Source organism: Crocodylus porosus, unplaced genomic scaffold, assembly GCF_001723895.1.
Source record: "Crocodylus porosus isolate Cpor-Errol unplaced genomic scaffold, CroPor_comp1, whole genome shotgun sequence".
Taxonomy (NCBI): domain Eukaryota; kingdom Metazoa; phylum Chordata; order Crocodylia; family Crocodylidae; genus Crocodylus; species Crocodylus porosus.
The window spans coordinates 886,498-906,379 of NW_017728953.1; the positions used below are offsets into that span (position 1 = coordinate 886,498).

General features: G+C 54.3%; 2 protein-coding genes across 2 annotated transcripts in view; one reads left to right on the forward strand and one right to left on the reverse strand.

Moving 5' to 3' along the window:
* The first annotated feature begins 1,660 nt into the window (after positions 1 to 1,660).
* Positions 1,661 to 14,223, forward strand: LOC109324426 (killer cell lectin-like receptor subfamily B member 1B allele A). The gene is made up of 6 exons (XM_019556426.1): positions 1,661 to 2,036; positions 4,758 to 4,856; positions 7,688 to 7,858; positions 8,680 to 8,834; positions 10,890 to 11,002; positions 12,914 to 14,223. Exons 1-6 carry the CDS (start codon positions 1,856 to 1,858, stop codon positions 13,035 to 13,037), a joined length of 843 nt encoding a protein of 280 aa, XP_019411971.1. The 5' UTR covers positions 1,661 to 1,855; the 3' UTR covers positions 13,038 to 14,223.
* A 1,107-nt stretch (positions 14,224 to 15,330) lies between these two features.
* Positions 15,331 to 19,882, reverse strand: part of NAALADL1 (N-acetylated alpha-linked acidic dipeptidase like 1) — an 8,421-nt gene continuing 3,869 nt past the window's right edge. The window contains exons 9-19 of the mRNA XM_019556412.1: positions 19,741 to 19,860; positions 19,425 to 19,510; positions 19,160 to 19,223; positions 18,319 to 18,386; positions 18,142 to 18,233; positions 17,806 to 17,896; positions 17,539 to 17,620; positions 17,286 to 17,462; positions 17,004 to 17,094; positions 16,416 to 16,508; positions 15,331 to 15,558 (exon numbers count right to left, since the gene is read on the reverse strand). Coding sequence (XP_019411957.1) covers positions 15,402 to 15,558; positions 16,416 to 16,508; positions 17,004 to 17,094; positions 17,286 to 17,462; positions 17,539 to 17,620; positions 17,806 to 17,896; positions 18,142 to 18,233; positions 18,319 to 18,386; positions 19,160 to 19,223; positions 19,425 to 19,510; positions 19,741 to 19,860 — 1,121 coding nt within the window. The 3' untranslated portion in view covers positions 15,331 to 15,401. The remainder of the gene's footprint in view (positions 15,559 to 16,415; positions 16,509 to 17,003; positions 17,095 to 17,285; positions 17,463 to 17,538; positions 17,621 to 17,805; positions 17,897 to 18,141; positions 18,234 to 18,318; positions 18,387 to 19,159; positions 19,224 to 19,424; positions 19,511 to 19,740; positions 19,861 to 19,882) is intronic.

The following is a 19,882-nucleotide window of genomic DNA, read 5'->3' on the forward strand; positions in this document are numbered from 1 at the left end:
ATCCCCTCCTTTGGCCCATGACTCCCACTGCAGAGGACCAAGGCATTGGATACCTTTCTTCAAAGCAGGGATAGAAGACATTTGGGTTGGTTGCGGATCCATGCAAAGGATGACGGTTTTCAATGGACAAAAAAGGAAGAATGAAATTATCACCCTACGGCGCCCTAACATCAGGAAGGAGACTAGAAGGCCTGAGACGAACACAGTGCTTAGGCGCATCTACATGAGACGTTTACTGCGCAGTACACTCATTAGCTCCACAGGAAACATCTTGGCGTCTACACGTGCACCCCTCTTAAGGCACACAAAGCTAATAAACTCTGCAGCAGGGTCCTACCTGGAAATCCAAGTAGGACCTTGCTGCAGTTTTTTCATGCACAGCAGCCTGCCAGCGAGCTCCACACTAGCACCCTCATGCCCCAGCCAGCTCCTCTGGAGCATATTGAGCCCAGTCAGAACAGAAGTTTTTCCTTCTGTCTAGCCTAAACTTTTCCTTGACTAGCTTGTGCCCATTGGACCTCGTCCTCCCAAGGGGTGCCTTTCTAAAGTTTCTCCCCTAGGTCCTGATGTTCACCCCAACATACTTGTAGGTGGCTATCAAGTCACCTCTCTGTCTTCTTTTACTTAGACTGAACAAGCAGTGGGTGCATCTATATAAGACACTTTACTGCACATTAGACTAATCTAATGCACATTAAAATGTCACTGTCTACACGTGCACATCAATTACTGCACATCAAATTAGTTTAATGCACTGTTTGCTAGTACCAATACACACAGGTACTAGCAAAACAGTGCATTAACTGCAGATGTAGCTAAGGAGTTCTCTCCCATTTCTATAAAGTCGGTGTATAGCTGAGATCTTCCCACTGGCACTGGAAGTGGGAGGCGAACTATGCATTACCTCGGTCAGGGTACCACGTTCATGGTTTTACCCAGCCAGTAGGAAAACCACCTCAGTAGTTACAGTATTTCCCCTGCTGTCTTTGCAGGGGCTTAAGCGCAGGTTCGACACACACTTGGCTGGACTGGTTTAGCTGGGATAATTGTTCCTGTCTTTAGCAGGGATGGCACGAGTTGTGATATCCCGAGGGCCCTTCTAGCTCTTCTGTTCTGTGATCTAAGGATTCTTTGAATTAAACCTGACGTGCGAAAAGTTGTGGCTGAGAAGCAGCTCCATGTATTGGCAACCCCAGCGGCCTCGGAGCCCCTCTGTGATCTCTGGCCTCACCTTTTTCAAGCCCTCTTCCAAGCAGCCTGTGGCACTCTGGAAACACCCACCCCAGGGGAACACTGAGCAGCATCTTTACCCTCTTCCTTCCTCTCCCTTTGCCTGTGTGTGACCTTTGTCTGCTGTGCTGTTCCCCTGCTTGCAGCAAAGGCCGGAAGTGGGGTCTGCAGCTTATCTCATTTCGGGTAAGAGCCAGGCACTTGCGAAAACACTTTGAAGTGACAATACTTCCTTTCCCAGCCTGTAGACATGGGGCTGAATCTTTGCATTGGGTGAAGGCAAGGCTCTGATGGCAGGAAGTTTTCAGCATCTGAGCAGCTGCCTGGTTTGGTGCTAGAGAGTCAACTGGAGTGAGGAAGCTAAAGAGCCCCTTGGGAGCGGGCAGAAGCCACAAGTTCCCCTCTGCTCTTGGTCCGGCTGAACCGGCTCCATCGTGGCCCCATCCTTTATGCTCAGGGATGCCAGCAAGGGGGTAGGGCTCTGCCAGGGTCAGCTGAGCTCTGTTTGCCCCTTCTTTGCAGTTTCGATTTCCTGCCAGTGGGGCTACAAAACCCGTTGAACAGCAAAGGAAACCACAGACCAGAAGTGGGAGAGAGCTGGCCCAGTCCTGACAGATGCTGCGTCATGACCATGGGTGCAGCCCCTCCTGCCTCACCCAGCAGTTGCCTCCCTAATGCTTTTAGGGATTCAGAGCTTGCAGGCACTCCCCCTTGGTGTGGGGTGGCTATGACTGGGGACATCATCTATGCCGATATCCACGTCCCTGCAGAGTCGCCCACTGTTCATCAGGCCCCTGCGTCCCATGGTGAGTGAGTCAGGGTGAGGTCCTGTGCTATGAATGCCCGCTTCTTATATTGTTAACTGTGGGAAGGGGGCTGCCACTTCAGGGCACGGCCAGTGAGTTTGACATGATAGGGAAAGGATCTCATTAACTCCTGGGTGAGACGTGCTGGCAAGTGGTGACATGCTCTGCCCCTGAACCTGAAGCTGCCCACCTTGTACAGTCTGCCTTGGTGCCTTTTGTTCATGCTGTGCTGGGGGAGGGAGGCTGGTCCAGCTGATCTGTCTGCAGAGTGGGCAGGGTCCCAGGGGGTGCGAGGCTGACCAGGAGCAAATTGCTTCCAGTCCAGGTCTACATGTGCTTTTCAGCTCATTAGTTAATGCACTTTTTTTTCTGGTACCTGTATGTATTAGTACTAGTAAACAGCGTGTTAGACTAATTTAATGGGCAGTAATTGATGTGCACGTGTAGACGGTGATGTTTTAATGTGCATTAGGTTAGTCTAATGTGCAGTAAAGTGTCTCATGTAGATGCATCCACCATTTGTTTAGTCTGAGTAAAAGAAGACAGAGGGGTGACTTTGACTCCTTGGCAATGATGGCCCATGGGCACCTCACCCCCACCCTAAAGAAGCGGACACTGATTGACACCAGCTGGAGGCCTGGACTATTCAGGGAATGGAGCAAGGGATGTTTGGTATCAGGCAGGAGATCTGGTCCAGAGACTTCCCACAGTCTGCTTGCCCTCAGCCCAGTGGAGCCAGGGCTGATTCACACCAGGTGAGGTCTGGACCCAAAAGTGAGGGCTGGCTCCCCTCAGCTGGGGGTCATCCCAGCCTTTGCCTGTCAAATGGTAGAAACGAGGAGGACCTTAGGAATGAGAAGGGCCACAGCAGTCACTTCTTAGAGGGAAATAGTTGAACATTAAATACCCCAGGAGCCTTGGAGTGCAGGATGTCGATGTGCCATGAAGGGAGAGGGTCATGTTCCTAGCTCCTTATCCAAGAGCCCTTTTTTGGTCAGCACGAGTCCTTTTACATAATGGCTTAGGCCACAGGTGGGCACAATACAGGCCATGGGCCAGGTCCGGCCCACTGAGGGATTTTTGTCTGGCTCACAATGGGTCCCTCAGTTATGCCAGGTCCATCCCATCCCAGTTTCCACGTGGCTGGGAGATGGCTACCCCTAGAGCCGGCACGGCTCTGCCTGCCCTCTTGGAGACCGACTGGGACCTGTGCCCCCTGCCCTTAGAGAATTTCTAGGATACCTGTTCATTCTGGCAGTCTATACATGCAGATGAAACCTGGCCCACTAACTGCAGTGGATAATGATCCAGATCTTCTGTTTAGGTGCAAGCCTCCAAGTGAAATCAGTGACTTATGGAGACTGGACAAAGAACCCTTTTACACCAATGTAATCAGCCCTCACCTTGGTGAAAGAGGAGTGGATAGGTGATGGACACAGAAGTCATTTACTTACATCTTGTATAGCATTATCCCAGGAAAAATCAGGGATTAAACTGCATGGTGTTAGTGACACCGGTATAAGACTCATCTGTTCAAAGCTTACCCCAGGGTACCATTCTGCTCAAGGCAAACAGGCTATTTCCTGCTCCCCCACCACTGTGGCAAGGCACAGAAATAACCACCAACTTTATGAGCTACCCTGAGTTGGCTGCTTCTCTCCCTTCCATATCCTGGTGTAATTAGCATTGGTCCACAATTACACCAGTGTAAGTGTGTCATCTATCCACCTCTTGGACACCTCACTAGTTTGGAAACTCTGACCCTGCATATCTGCATAGCCCGCATTTACCCCCAGTGCTGGCTGATTTTCTCCCGGGTTAGTTGACCCAAGTGAGAAAGGGAAAAACGTGATTTGAACCAGTGTTGAAAGCTGACCTTCCTTTTCAGTGGCTGAAGAGTTTAATGGGTTAATGCAGAGGAGGGAAGTGCTTTCAGATCAGACTGCCATGCTTTGGCTAGGTGATCAAATGAATTCCTAGGAATGACCTACTCAGGTCTGACGTCTTTTCAACTAGTCCCAGTATCCCACTAGCCTGTGATGAATGGATTTGATGAGATCATGGGTCTGGGCACACAGATGCCTTAAGACAGGTGCAGGCAATCAGGACTTGTAGAAGAGATGATATCTTTTATTATACCGACAAAATTTTTTGCAAAAAAAATTTCTTTAATTGCAAGCTTTTGAGCACAAACTCCCTTCATCAGGCATCAGAGAAAAGATTGCACAAGTTCTCCTGGGTAGAAATGAAAGTTCATATTTCATAGGATTTCACAGAGGAGTCAATAGATGGAAAACTCCTCTAGGCAGGCAGGTCACTTAAGACAGGTGCCACTTTTATCCAACTGTGCGCCAGTGTAAGCTGCACCAGTTTCCAGGTTAACTCCTGTGGTTGCGCTGTTAGAGATTATCGCCGCTATATGGAGGGAGAGCTGGCAGTAGCCTATTTGCATTGAGCAGACAGCTACCTGGAGCGGGGCAGGTACAAGACACCTGGATTGGCTGCACTTACACCAATGTAGCTTTAGTGCTGAGTTTTTCCAGGTAACTCTGCACTGAGTTTTAACAAGTTACCCCAGTGTAGGGCTACATCATAAGTCTGCTCCTTGCTTACAATGGTATAGAGGTGGGTTATGCTGGTGTGTGTCCTGGCCCAAACACCCACTGAAGAAATAAGCATTTTAGCTGGAGGAAGTGCCTCACAAAATGCTTCATCTTGCAGATGTCCATCCACCTCCCAGCCGATGTAGGCTCCTTCTGACAGTGGCTTTGGCTGGCAACCTTCTCCTGGCACTGGTGGTGACAGTGCTGAGTGTGAAAGGTGAGTCAGTCAAGGTGATCTACCTGTTTGCACTGGAGTGGATCCGGCTCTGTCCCTGCACAGCCCCACCTTGATTCTGCTCCGTGCACAGCAAATGCACCTCAGCCCTGCCAAGGTGTGGTGTAACACGGCCAACATTCAGATGAAGCTGGAGTTGGGACATTCAGGTGACCCAAAGGAAGGGAACTTCATCTTGCCAAACACTGCTTCCCCTCTGGCCTGAGTTGTTAGCAAGGTTGTTTCCAGCTAGGAGGAAAAATCAATGATGCCAGCCAGGTGGCTTCTCCCTGTTCTCATGTTTACAACCCCTTTCCTCAGAGTCTCATGCCCCTGGACTCGGCAGAAGCCAACAGCAGCCAGCACGCTTCTCCAAAATCCCCAGTCTGCCCTTTCGGTGAGCTCTGTACCCAAGAAGCCCCGTCTCTCTGCTTGCCCACCAAGGTACAAAGGAAAAGGTGGAATGGATCTGAGCATCCATAATGAAGGATGGTCTTAATTTCTTCCTCCCTGTGTCTCTTCCCAGTTCCTCCCAACATCTCTGTCCACTCCAGAGTCCATTTGTTGCAGCCTTACCCTCCCCTCTGCCCTGCAGCTCGAACCCCCAATGAGCAATGTTCACAGGGATGTGCTGCCCTTTGTGGGTTAGTACCTGCTCTGAAGGGGAAATGCCTGACCCAGAAATGTACCCACCTTGTATTGCTTTGGATACCAACAGCTCGTTGGTTAACATCTCCTGGCCCAACGTGTGGTCCCTTGTTCCTGACGCAGAACCCTTGGCTTCCTCCTGGGGAAAACTTGGGCGCAGGTTTCCCATCCAAAGAGGACTGAGGGGCCATTAAGCCACCCTGCAGGCAGTTGTTCTGCAGGAATGTCAAGGGGCAAGAGGTTAGACAAGCTTTTGGGCACAAAGTGCCGTTCCTCTGGTCTGGAAAAGAAGAAGATGCAGCTTGAACCTAATACCAAACACCAGATGAAACAATGTCCTGTCTGTAAGTCCATATGCAAGTAAAGACGACCTGCTTGAAGGAGCGGAGGAGAGCTGTAAAGCAGGAGCCAAGAGACCTCATCAGGAGTAGCTTAAACACAAGCTTGTGCAGTAGAAAGGAAACTTCGTAGAAGAGCAAGACCGTTCCAGAGGAAAAGGTCATTGCTACCTGTGGACTGAAGAGCGATGGACAGAGGTGCCAGGTAGGTAGTAATGAGCCATAAACGATCTGGACACTGGTGTCAGAAGTGGACTGGCCAAGTTCGCTGACAACACCAAACTTTGGGGAAGCGTGTCCACACTTGAGGATGGGCTGGTGATCCAGGCCGACCTCAACAGGCTTGCAAGGTGGGTGCATAAAAACCTGATGGCATTCAATACGGAGAAATGCAAGGTGCTCCATCTCAGGAATAAAAACCTGCATCACACTTATAGGCCCGGCAGTGCTACGCTTGTTAGCGCCGTGACCGAAAGGGACTTGGGGGTCATGATTGACCACAAGATGAACACAAGCCACCAATGCGATACCACAGCCAGCAAAGCAAACAAAACTCTGGCTTGCATCTACTGATGCATCTTTAGCAAGACCCAGGAGGTCACCCTCCTGCTGTACTCAGCCTTGGTGGGGCCGCAGCTGGAGCACTGCATCCAATTCTGGCCTCTGCAATTCAGGAAGGACGTGGAGAAGCTTGAGAGAGTGCAGAGGAGAGCCACGCGCATGATCAGAGGGTAAGACAGGGGTGGGGAATATGCAGCCCTGGGGCTGGATGTGGCCCACCAGGCCATTCTATCAGGCCCGCGAGGCCCCTAAAAATTTGAGAAAATTAATATTAATCTGCCCTGGGCTGCCTGTCATACGGCCCTCGATGGCTTGCCAAAACTCAGTAAGCGGCCCTCCGCCCAAAATAATTGCCCATTCCTGGGGTAAGAGAATAAGCCTTACAAAGAGAGGCTGAGAGCCATGGGACTTTTCAGCCTGGAGAAGTGCAGGCTGGTGGCAACCTATGAATACATCAGGGGTGTGCATCCGGATCTGGGGCAACACCTGCTCAGCAGGGCAACCCAAGGCATGACAAGGTCCAGTTGTCACAAACTCCTGCAAGACCATTTCAGGCTGGACATAAGGAAAAACTTCTTTACTGTCCGAGCCCCGCAGGCCTGGAACGGACTCCCCCAGAGGTGGGACACGCACCTATTTTAGACACTTTTAAGAATCAGCTGGATGCTTATCTTGCTGGGATCCTGTGACCCCAGCTGATTTCCTGCCCCTGGGACAGGGGGCTGGACTCGATGATCCCCCGAGGTCCCTTCCAGCCCGAATGTCTGTGAAATCTATCAAATCTATAAAGTCACAGACAATGGCTTCCTGGCTTGTTACAGCCTGCCCGCTATCTCTGCTAATCACCCAGGGCATCCTTGCCTTTCACATCGCGCACTTTTACACATGCTCCGGGGGCCCGGGGGGGAAGGGTGGGATGCTTTAATTAGAGCACCCCTGGAGTCGCTCTAACTAAAGCCCCTGGAACATCTCGTGTATCACCCTCCCCATGCTTCAGAATGGAAGCGGATGTGCTTTATCTAAAGCTTCTTGAACAAGGCTTCGGTAAAGCACCCCGTGGCCATGCTGAAGCGAAGGGATGCTGAGATGTGACTGCTGGAGCAAGGTAATTACCGCGCTCCAGTGCACTGGCGCTCCAGGGCATCAGAACAGCCTCTCGGCTGGTGTACAAACGCCTCCTGCTCCTGGACCGTGATGGCCATCGCCACAATGCAAACGTGTGTGACATTGGCTCCTCTTGCCATAGCAGTAGAAATGATCCTCGCTCCCCAGCCTGCTCTTCTGAAGTTTTGCAGGGTCCCTCTCAGGAGGCAGCAGGTGATGCCACCCCCTCAACAGTCCCCGGGAGTGGCAGCGTCACTGGGGCACTCAGTGGATGTGGGTGCAGTCCTGGCCTCAAGGATTTGGTGTCTCGCCTGCAGAGGAGCCTGTGCGCCCCCAACCAGCTCCGCTCATCAGGTACTTGTGTTCTTGTGTGCCACCAAGGAAGGCAGGGCCTGTGTGAAAGAGGAGAGTGCTTGTCCTCCTTGTCTCCCCGTTCCAAACAGCAGCTGGTGGGAGGATAATAGGCGGTACCAGTCTTCCCCGTGCAAGGGCAGGTGCCGTCTGTGCACAGTCCTGCTGGCAGACAAGGTTCTTTGGGTAATGCCACTGATATCGTGAGTGCAGAGATACTGGGAGTGGTGGGAAATAACTCACCACTGCTTAGGAGCTGGTTCCCATTGCTGACGGGAGCCCAGGACGTTTCCTTCTCAGGGGGAATGTCTCCACTGTTTTATTTAGAATAAAAAGGTTATTTGAATGTCTCATCACATAGCGTTTTGTAAAAGATATTCGTTCTGGAATTTGTCCAAAGGGGAAATGGTAAAATTCCGTGTTGAAATATTGAGATTTTGCACTGAAAATTTAGATTTTTTTTTTCCATTTTTAGATCATCAGTATAGTATTTGTACAGTCATTGAAAGCAGGGTCATAACAATGGTGTGCATTTTCACTATTCCCATCAGCATATTATCTGATGTAATAGTTGAAAAATTGATTGTTGTTACTTTATTTCTAACGTCCTTCGGTGCGGCTCCTGCCCATTCCCAGTTGAAATAGCCGATCTGCTTTTCTAGATCAAAGTCCTTCCTCGTGAAACAGTTGACACTGGGCGAGGTTTTGTGTTCCCAAATCCCTCATGGTCTGTTGCAAACCTGGTGCCCCATGAGCTGTTATATGGAAGGAGTTTGCCAGTGTTCAGTGTCGTTAATGGGGCTTTCTGCTCACTTTTCCCTCAGGGGGCACCAGCTGCAGACTCTGCCCCGTGGACTGGCTGCAGCACAGTGGGAAGTGCTACTGGTTTTCTCAAGAGACCCAGCCCTGGCATGAGAGCCGTAAGGACTGTGCAGCAAAGGACTCAGAAATGCTGGTGGCTCCACACCTGGATGAGATGGTAAAATACAGCGGAGGAGGAGGAGCAGAGAGAAAGAGGGGAAGGGCTGAATTTCGAGGGCAGGGACTGGCCACCGGTTGCACCAAGAGGCCAGGGTAGATGTGCACCTTATAGACTGACCGAACATGTTGCAGTGTCACAGATCTACAAGGGAGGCGGTATAATGTATGGGTGTATAATGTGATGCGTTGTGTGCTTTGGAAATGTGATCAGAGTATCTAACAGAAGGGGGACAACCCTGTGGAGTCCTGCTGGCTGACTACAAATCCCACGGGCATTGGGAAGCAGGAAAAGCAAGTAATGAGCAATCCTGCAGAGTCCTGCTGCTGTAATGCTGGACTGCAAATCCCAGAGACCTAGTGGGGGAAGCAGGAGGAGGAAGCGAACCCACAGCCCATGCTGGCAACATGTCAGAGAGCCTGGGCTGGATGGAGAGAGTGAGCTGAGAATGAGTAGACTAGAGGCTGGTTCTTGGGGCAACCTCTGGAGGTGGGGAGGGGACTGCATGTGCTGAATGTATACTCCAGGGGTGCTGAGCACTACATGTTTAGTGGCCCTTTAAGTGCATTTTATTATACTTTGAATGTCCACTTACTTGTTTTTGTCCCTTGCCTGTGGCCTGTCGGCCAGTGACCCTAATCCCTAGGATCCTCTATATAAAAGTGAGTAAACCCCTTGTTGACTTTGGAGATTGTGCCTGATGCTGCAGGGGTTTGCTACAACTGGTGGCAGTGGTGGAATTGGCAGTCACAGGTCATAAAGTGCAGGCAAACTGTTGTAGTGAGTGCATATTTTTATCATTGCGTGGGCTTTGGGCAGGAGAGATGGATGCTTCAGGGGAAGGAGCACCCCCGTGAGAAGGGAAAACACACAAGCCCCATTTCTTGGTCAAAGATTTATATTCAAACCTGCACCCTATAGTGGGGAACAACAGGAATGGGATATCGGGCATCCACAATTCGAACTGGCAGCTAAGGTAATTGGATGGCATGAGGTTGGCAAGCTAGACTTACAAGGCCTAGTGCTCACAGGGAAGCAGGATTACAAAAGCCTATTAGGGGCCCTCAGGAAAGCTTTTGAACCAACTTCCAGAGTCACTCTGTACACATCTCTAGGACAGGGATTACACGCAGTTGGTCTTTGGTTCATCTCTGCTGTGCAGAGGCTTTCCTCCCTCTCCATTCATTCCCAGCTCTCCAGCCAACCCAAGCTCTCTTGCATATAGGCAGCCTGGGCTGTGTGTTTGCTTCCTTCCCCTGCTGCCCCCGAGGTCTCTGAGATTAGCAGTCCAGACTCATGGCAGCAGGACTCTGCAGGGTTGCTCATCCTGCCTCTTCCTGCTTCCAGGTGCCTCTGGGACTTGTACTCCACCGTCACAGCCAGCAGGACTCCACAGGGTCGTTCTCCTTCTGTTACACACTCACATCACATTTCCTGTACAAACAATGTATCACATTACACAGCACATACGTTGCAGCAGGAATCCCGCCCCACGGGCTACAGGGAGTAACATAAGGAGGCTGCAACCAGCCCTGCTCCAAAGAGAGGAAAAAGTACAAGCCCTGCCCAGCTGCCAGCTGTTTCCCTGCCCCTCCATAACCACTGTGCCTCCACTTGGTCCTCCTGCTGCCTCCCGCTCCTGAGGGCACCTTCCCCTCTAGGGCCCAAGCACGGAGAGTAGCCAGACAGGGGCAAGCAGTGGCATCAGCCTTTCTGGGTGGAGTTTTCCCAAGTGCCCAGGAAAGTCCAGAACTCAAATGCTTCTTCAGACAGTGACAAGAGTGTGTCGTTGTTCCTCATGTTCGTCTGTCCCTGTGCAACCTGGCCCGGAGCCTGGGTCACTCTAATAGCCCCTTCTTGCCAACACTGGTGCTGCTCTGTGGATGGGAGGGATGGCTGGACCATCATCCGCCAAAAGTCACGTGTGGACGTCAGTGCTCCAGTGCCCATTGGGAGGGATCTCGGTCAAGCTTTCTAGTTACCTATGAAGCAAAGAAGCCCAGGACTCCTCGCAGGCTGTGCTCACCCTGGCACCTTGCTCTGCCCCCTCCACAGGAGCTCGTGCACAAAGTCACGCAGGGGCAGTATCCTGTCTGGATTGGAGTCCGTGTTGTATCCCCCGCGGAAGAGTGGATTTGGGTGAATGGCTCCACATTGGACCAAAATCTGTGAGTGTTGCCCCACTTCCTAAAATCCTGCTCTGGATTGGGTTGTCTGATCTTCCACGGTCATTTTTCAATTCTGTTATTCTAGCCTACTTATGTTTATTTAAGTCTGAAAGCTTAAAAAAAAAAAAAAAATCCCATACTTTTCTAGTCCTATTTCTACAGGGCCAATGCGGTTAGTCCAATGCTTATGAACAACTTTCCAGGGTGTGTCTATGTGGCTGTTTAGGGGTGGCTCTTGAGTCTGCCCTGAAGAAGCCCAAGCCACATGAGCTGGTCTGTCCTCATCTACCTCACCTTACTAAAGCTGTGCATCAGGTACTGAAGGGAGAAATGAGTAGCAGGCAGGCTGTTTGCTCAAAAGCCTGGACTTATGCCTTTTTCAGGAATCAGCCTGTCTACTGCCGATGTCTCCCCCCTGTGCTCAGCTGTTTCAGGGCAGCAGGAGGCTCGTCTACACCATGGCAGCCTGTCCCAAAGAACCTGAGTGCAGCTGTAGGGATGAGCCCAGAGCCGTCTCACTGGTGCAGCTCCAGCTCTGGAGCACATGAGTAGACTGTGGGTGCCATCAACCCAGGGGCACTTCACTGCCAGAAGCGTAGGGAATAGGGTACAGAAGGACCGGGGCTGCCAGACAGCCCGTGCTTGTGACTTTTAGCTCAGGTGAGTTTTCTGCACGCTGCAGGGAGGGGTAGGCCAGCACTTAGCTTGACTTGAGGCCCTGCAAGTCAGAACAATTCCTGGGGGAAGCTGGATGCTTCCCAGGGTTGAGGATGTTAGACCCCGACTCCATGCGGCCCCCCAACGACTAGGGAGATGACGGTCCAATTACCGTGGATCCCGTTGCTCGTTAGCCGGAGCAGAGCAGGGAGCAAACACCAGCACACGTTCCTCGCAACAGCTTTATTCACAATGGCGACAGCCTCACACCACAGGAAATGGGGTCCTGCCCTGAACAGTAGTTTTCCCCACATTCATACCCTTTGGTTTATGCGCATTACCATTCATTCTACCCTCGCCCCTCCTATGTGCCTCCCATTTCTCCTCCCATCGCAAGCTCCGCCTGTTTACTGGTTGTTTCTTTAACACGGAATTGCCTATGCATTTCATTCGTTTACATGTCTTCTTGCAATAAGCGCATGTCTAAGACCTTGACTTCTCTTCTTCGGCCAATGGGCGGACTTCGCCCAAACCCTGGAAGCTTCTGGAGGCTTCTCCACCAATCACCATTCACCTTTTTCCATAAGTTCGTCTTGGATTCTGCTACCAATTATGTGCTGTTTTCCACATTTCAGTCTGTTTTTCTGTCTCAGGTTGTGCCATCCCCACCCTTTTTGGGCCCCGGTATGTTATCTTGTTCCTTACTCTAACTTGTTTGCAGCACACAGCCTTAATTGCTGCTTTTCCCAGAAAAAATGGTTGACACAGTGAAAACAGTTACTTAGCATAAGCAAATGGCTGGCTTAGCTGTCATCCTGCCTTGTGGTCAGCAGCTTTGCTAGGCCACAGGTCATGCCTTGTATTCAGCTGCAAATCCAGCGCTCTCTAAGATCCAAATTATTGTCACCCTAACAGAGGACAGGAGTTTTCATGTAGAAGTCAGGCAACTCTGGGCTAGAGGGCAGGCCTGAGAGTGTCCCAGGGCAGCAGTGTGGATCTGCCCAGAAATGGCTGCACATGGGCAGAGGCATGGGAAGGAGCCGCCCAGGGGTAGTAACTGTGATGTGTAAGTGATGCAGGAACTTGCAGAAGAGGTGCATGGGAAAGGAAGAGGAGGAGGAGGAAAGCTGCCCCATGAGATAAGCATGTGGGGCCAGGTCTGCCCGGGAGCTGCTTGTGCCATTGGCTCCAGGGGGATGATGGGGACCAGACGTGGCTCACTAACAATGACTTGCCATCTCCTGTGCTCTCCAGGTTCCCGCTGTTAGGACCTGCTGGTGGTAACAGCTGTGGGGTGTTAAAGGGGGATCAGACTACATCTGAAGTTTGCACTGCTGAGTTCAAATGGATTTGCTGGAAGGAAAGCGTCCCGCTGTGAGCAGGGGCACGGAGGCTCCTCCTTCCCCGAACGGAAGAATGAACCACCCAGCGTCAGCCCCTGAGCAGAACAAGGCTAGGGCAAGATTAAAAACCAAAAACCAAAACGGGAATCAGACCTTTCTCTGGTTCACAAGCAGGCCCAGAGCTGTAATCAATTCTGATACCGTTTCTGGAAATGTCCCAAATCTCAGGTTGCTTTGTAGATCCCTGTTGCTTAGGCCAAGAGCTAATGTGGGGTCCCAGCCCTGTTGCTGCATTGTCCATGCATTTGCCTCAGACATCACTCGTGGGCAGTAACCCAGGTCAGCCTGTGCAGCTCCTTATCTGGGCTGGTGCTCAGAGTCAGCCATCAGCTGTGAGGTTGTGAGCTCTAGCGCTATAATCCCAGCCCTGGGCATCCCTGCAGCGCAGCTGCGTATCCAAGTCACTTCTAGCGCGCTCAGACGCACCGACCAGCGTGAGACGGGTTCCTCTGCTGTCACTGTCTTCCCTTCCCTTTCCCACAATCCTGCCGCAGCCCGAGGAGCGTGTGGACCAGCTTCCCCTTCCCCAGACATAGTCAGACACACGTCCCTTCTCACTGGGCTGGCACAAGGACTGCTCCCATCTCATCCCATCCATAGCAAACGTGCCCAGACTCTGCTCTGACTCCTGGGGAGAGACCCAGAGCAATGGCCTGCAGGGAGACAACCCAGCCCCCGCTACGATCGGGGCCCCATGGTGCCAAGCACCGCGCTGGGACCTGGACAGAGAGCCCCCCGTGTCGCTCGCTGCTGTGCGCCGTGCAGGAGGTGCATCACCCACTTGGCCAGACTCCTTGTGCCCTTGTTTGAAAAGATATCCTCATAAACATTATTTATTTCACCACCAAATAACCCCCTTCTCCGTGATCCCTTCAGCCCCAAACTCCCCCATTGTGCCTTGACCGCAGGGCCCAGCTGGACCACTCGGACATGCCAAGGCAGAGCCTGTCCCCAGGCCTTTAGTGCCAGCACCGATCCTGGGGACATCGTGTGCAGGAGGGCCTTTGGATTTTTAAAAGCCTTCCCCTGATGCCCTGGGACACACTGTCCTGCTGTTTCCCCTCGGGACGGCTGACGGGGCAGCCGCACGGGTGGGAACAGGCACTGGTCCCCAGGTGAGCACTCGCGGCAGCGAGAGGCGGTATCCAGAAGGTCACAGAGTGGCTGCCGCAGGCGACAGCAGACTCTGTGCTGAGCTATCCCGGGCCAAAGAGAGCAAGCTCCCCTTCAGAGACAGGCCTATCTGATGACGACCAGAGGAGGGATGGGGCCCTGCCTCCGACTCCCTCCGCGAGGGCTGCGGGCTGGTACGAGATCCGGAGCGCACGGACAGGGCAGGAGCTGGGGGGAAGTGGTCGGTGGCTATTCCCAGCTGGGGTTGAAGGGACATGGGAGAAGAGCCCTGAGATCTGTCTGGCCACAGCTGGCCAAGTCCCCGCTTGCCACAGCACAGGTGGCTCATGGAGGGGTCTGCACCGCTGCTGACCCCGCACCGCCACCCCACACACCTGGGACAGGCCCTTGGGGTGGGGGGTGTTTCTGACCCCTCTTCACAAAACCTGTGCAAGAACGTGCTACCCTGGTTGGCTTCCCCGGGGATCTGTACCCACCAGTGCACGGGGACCAGACAACCATCTTTAAGCCCGGCGGTGTTTATTGTCACGGTGGGAACAATGCAGAGCCCTGCCGCCAGCCGAGCTCGGGCCTGATCCTTGCAGCTCCCTGCTGCAGTTTTGGAGTTTCTGGGTCTTTCTGCCTCTTAACAGCCTCCATGTATTTGAGGAGAAGGGGCTTCCCTTGAGCCCTTCCTCCCTTTCCTGCTGGGTTTCCTTGACGGGTCTCTCTCACTCCAATCCAACTGATGTATCCGCGCCAGGCTCTCACACGCAGCCAAGGGGATATGGCTACACGTGCTGTACAATACTGATGCCTAACCACTCCGGGTTCGTTTCACATAGGGGAAGCAATAGGGTGGGGAAAGGGGGCCGCCGGATGAAGGAGAACAGACACGCAGGGGTGGAGGGGCATGGCGGGGGAATGGGGTGGAGTGAGGGAGGGGCAGGATGGGGGTCTCTAAGTCTAACCCCTCCTTCCAGGTCTCAGACCCAGGTGTCTGGGCTGCGGCTCTTGGGCCCTGCACCATGGTAGAGGCTTCAAGGTGGCCACCTCTCCCCTTAGCCGGGCTGCAGGAACAAACAGAGGCAGTGGCTGCTCTTTACCAGTGCTTTACTGCCAGGGGCTTGTGGGGGGTTAATTGCCCTTTTTGTGGGGTTGGGGGGCAGGGTCATTATCTGCAGGGGTTAACTGCCCCTGGGTTGGGGGGCAGAGGGTGCCGGGGCCTAGGCTGGGGGCTCCAGGGTGGAGGCGGCACTCTCCACGGCCTGTGTGGCGATGCTCAGGTGCTTGCGGACGGCATCCCAGTCCCCTGCTGCGTGGGCCTCAGCCAGGCCCGGGAAGGTGGGGACACCTGCGGCCCGCGGCGCCCACAGCACATGGCTGAGATGGAAAGCAGAGGTCACTGTTGTTGTAGGGAGGGAGCACAGCTTAACAAGGGGGGCTATGCAGGGGAGAGAAGTGGCAGAGCCAGGGACACAACCCAGGAGTCTGGGCACCCGGTCCTCACTCACCAGACCCCCTTGCCCATCCAGAGCGGGGAGAGAACCAGGCGTCCTGGCTCCCAGCCCCTCCTGCTCTTACTCACCAGCCTACACTCCCCTCCCGGGGCTGGACACAACCCAGGAGTCCAAGTTCCCAGCTCCAGTCCCCTAAAAACCATTGCCTTCCCAGGCAGGGGGTGGAAACCCAGTGCCCGCACTCCCGGATCTAACCCTTCAGCCCCCATTCCCTTTCTAAGCTGGATGGGGTCTAGGGGCATTTATACACATCCTCCAGAGGGGGCGCTTTAATTAGAGTCGCTCCAAGAGCTGCTCTAATTAAAGCGCTTGCAGCACCATGTGTGTTAGTGTCCCTGCACCAAAAAACGGTGGCAGGGGTGCTTTCGTTAAAGCACCCCCACTGCCATTTTTCAGCATGGGGATGCTGATGCATGTGATGCTGGAGTCTGCTGGAGGGTGGTAAGTCCCACCCTCTGGCAGACTCAGTTAATCCACTCTGCTCCGATGCACTGTAACTACAGCACATCGAAGCAGCCTCAGCGCACGTGTATAGGCGCCCTAGGTATCCTGGCTCCCAGCCTTCCCCTACTAGCCTTTGCTCTCCTCCAACAGCCCGGGACAGAGCCCAGGCATCCTGGCTCCCAGGACCCTTCTCTAATCCTTCAACTCCACCCCCCTCACAGAGCTTGGGACAGACCCAGGCATCCGGGCTAGTGTCCCTCCCCATAGTGAGGTTACCTGTAGTAATACTTGTTGGGGAAAGCCCGGGGATCCAGGAAGGCCCTTTCCAGTAGCATGATCTGGTCATTCACCATCCGGACCTCCAGGGGACTGGAGAGGTGAGAGAGGGGTGGGTGGTACAGGAGGCGTGCATTCACAAGTGCGTGCAAGCCCCTGCATGGGTCATAGAGGCAACTTGTCCTCTGCCCCTGCCATGGTACCACATGCTAGCACCAGTGGACTCCACCTGTGCAAATGCCCCACAGGGTTTGAGCGTACACATGTGCAGAGCTGCATGCACATGTGGGTGCACCATGTGCCTCCATCATATGAGGGAACCCAAGCATGAGTGGCCCCTGCTTACAGCTAGGCCTAAGCAGGAGCAGGCAGCACAAGTGTGTGATCAATGTGTGTATGTATGTGTGCATGTAAAGCATGCCCATCACATGTGGGTTACACATGTGCATGTGCACTTGTGTTGCATGTATGATGCGTGAGCAGATAGGAACCTATAGGGGCAACAAGGACTTGCTTCCACGCTGCTATGGGCACACACGTGTATGCACACATGTGTCACAGGGCTGCTGCATGGGCAGCTGGACTTACTTAGGAGACGACTCTTCCTTGAGCTTCATTACCCGCTGGTTGAAGTCAGCAGCGATGGTCTTGAACCGATCGATGGCGACTTTCAGCGGGGCTGTACAGGGACAAGATGAAGGGTTGGAGAGCGGGGTGCCCCTAGTACTGGGGCAGCGGGGCCGGCCCTGCCTGCCCAGGCAGGGTGCCCCTATGGACCCCCCCCCCAAAGCACAGGGCCCCCTTCGTGCCAGGGCCTTGCAATCAGCTCTGCCTGCCTGGGCACCCCCTGCTGCCTGCCCCCCGCCTCACCGAGGGAGATGTTGTGGGCTACGAGGTCAGCTTGCACCTGCCCCTGGGCAGCCACACTGTACAGCCCCTCCAGAGCCTCCCCGTAGTCGCTGACATTGAGAGGCAGGACCAGGCTGTCGGCCAGACGCAGCAGCACGTTCCCGGCTGTCCGTGCCACGGCCTGGTGGCTGGTGAACCCTGTGGGGAAGGCAACGCAGGCATCTGGCCCCTCTGCTGGGGGGTGGTGGGAGGAGGGTCTGAGCCCCTCCATTACCTGGGTCAATGAACCTGTCGGTGTAGTCGAAGGTATCGAAGGCCGTGTGGTAGGCAGGGTAGATCCTGGCTGAGGTCTGGCTCTGGGGTAGAAAGGGGGGTACGCACAAATCAGCTGGGGGTGGCAGGGGCACCTGGACAGAGCAGCTCTTGCTGGCTGCCCTTGCAGCATGGTGCCGGGGGAGCAGGAGCAGCCCTGCGGGCCCGGGCGGAGCACCTCCTGTTGGACCCTGTAATTGCCCCTGGGGGGAGCACGGAGGCTTGTTACCCGGTCATAGGTGTAGGCGAGGTCCATGGAAGTGATGCCCAGGTAGTGGATGAAGGAGGCGTAGTCGCTGCCGGCACCCAGCGACCCCAGGCTGAGGGTGGGAGAGAAGTGAGGCATCACTGAGGCCAGCAGGGACACCCCTAGCCAATCCAGTGCCCCCCGGATCACCCTTCCCAGACCCAGTCAGCCCCATATCCCCACTCCTCCCCACGAATCAGCTCCCAAGGTCAGCCAGCCCCGTATCCTCCCTCCCCACCCCCTGGATTGTCCAACCATCCCCATGTACCACCTTCCCATTCCCCAGGTTGGCCCCCTTTGGTGCCCTACAAATCCCACCTGGGGATGACCCCATAGGTGGGGCTGCTTCGGTTGGTATGATGCCTCCAGTTGTCATAGACTGACCCAGTGCCGCTGCCCGGGGCTGGAACCTGCAGGGGTGAAGGGGAGATGCATGAACGGGGAGTTGGGGCAGGGAAGGAAGGGAATGGGTGGAAAGACCCCATTGCCCCACACCTGCTTGGCAGCTGTGAAGATGACACTCTGGGCAGGAGGGGTTCCCTGGGCTCGGAGGGTGGCATTAGCTGTGGAGATATGGAGGGACATAGGGTCAGAGAACGTAGGGTCACATGTTTGGGCATACGTGGTCTCTCTTGTGCATTTGTGTTACGTGAATGTTCTCCTGTGTATTCACATGTGCAGGCTTTTGCATGTGTGCTTGATATGTATGCTTTCCACACCGTTGCCTGCAGGGCCGCTTGCACCTTCTCCCACGTCTGATCTCTTGCAGGCAGAGTCTGCTTCACGTGCACTCACTTCTGCACACATGCCCTCTGCCCTGCAGAGGCTGTGTGTTAACCCCATGCTGCCGGGCTTGCCCTGCGCTCTGACTGCTCACGCTGGCACACCTGCCTACCTCAGGCAGCCCTTGTACACTCTCACATTCATGCATTTGTTTGCACTGTATTTCATATCCAGTGGACTTGACTCGCTAGAGCTAGGTACAGACATTCAGAAAGCCTGAGGCAGAATCGATCTAAGTGACACGGTCTTCTGTAAGCGGCAGAGTTTACATCAGTAGCAAGAAGATCAATAGCACGCTCGTGTGGGCTTGCGTGTCTGTGTTCTCTTCCCCTCCCTCCCCCCGGCAGGTCTCAGCAGATTTCATAGATTTCATAGACATCAGGGCTGGAAGGGACCTCGGGGGATCATCGAGTCCAGCCCCCTGCCCAAAGGGCAGGAAGTCAGCTGGGGTCATAGGATCCCAGAGCCAGGCCCCAGCCTAGAGAGGCTGCAAAGGGCACCGCGTGCTGACCGCAGGGGTTGGATGGATAAAGGGATGTACAGAAAGACCCACCGAAGACGGAGATGTCCACGTTGATGTAGGCCACGCTTCGTGCCTGCAGCTTGCTGGAGAACTCCTGGGGGAGGGATGGGGGTTAATATGGTGGGGCTGGGGGAGGCAGGAGAGGGGCTACAGGGCTGGCTGGGCCCAGGGAAAAACGGGGAGATGGGGCTGGCTGTGACCTGGGGGCCGAGCCAGGAAGCGGGAGGGGACACCAGGCTGGCTGGTGAGCCAGAGCACGTTCAGTGCAGCCCTACACCCCTGCACACATGCGTACCTCTGTGTACTCAGTTGAGCCGATCAGACCAAACTCCTCCGCCCCCCAGCTGCCAAAAATGATGGATCTTCTCGGGCGCCACGTCCCTAAGGGGAGAGAAGGCCCAGGGGTTCGGGCCTGGGGCCGGGGAGCCTGGGGCTGCTCTGGGAAGGGAGCGGGGCCCGGTGGGTTACAGCGGTGGGGGCTAGGACCCCGGACACCTAGGGTCTCTCCCAGCGCGGGAGACGAGTGCGGGCCAGGGGGCCAGAACGGAGGAAGCCGGGAGCTTGGATACATGGGTCCTCTCCCTGCTCCGCTCTCCCCTCCTGCCACTCACCTTCCTTGAGCATCTTGCCCAGCACGCGTGTGATCTCCAGCATGACAGCTGTCCCGCTCCCAGGGTCCACGGCCCCATGCACCCAGCTGTCCCGGTGGTTCCCATAGAGCACATACCTGTCTGGGAAGGCAGGGTTGTGGGG

What these genes read in the sequence shown, in the direction of transcription:
- LOC109324426 (XM_019556426.1), top strand. Translation starts at nt 1,856, where the DNA reads ATGACCATGGGTGCAGCCCCTCCTGCCTCACCCAGCAGTTGCCTCCCT. An exon ending in CTCCACACCTGGATGAGATG is followed by an intron (nt 8,835 to 10,889) that starts GTAAAATACAGC and finishes CCCCCTCCACAG; the next exon opens with GAGCTCGTGCACAAAGTCAC. An exon ending in TCCACATTGGACCAAAATCT is followed by an intron (nt 11,003 to 12,913) that starts GTGAGTGTTGCC and finishes TGTGCTCTCCAG; the next exon opens with GTTCCCGCTGTTAGGACCTG.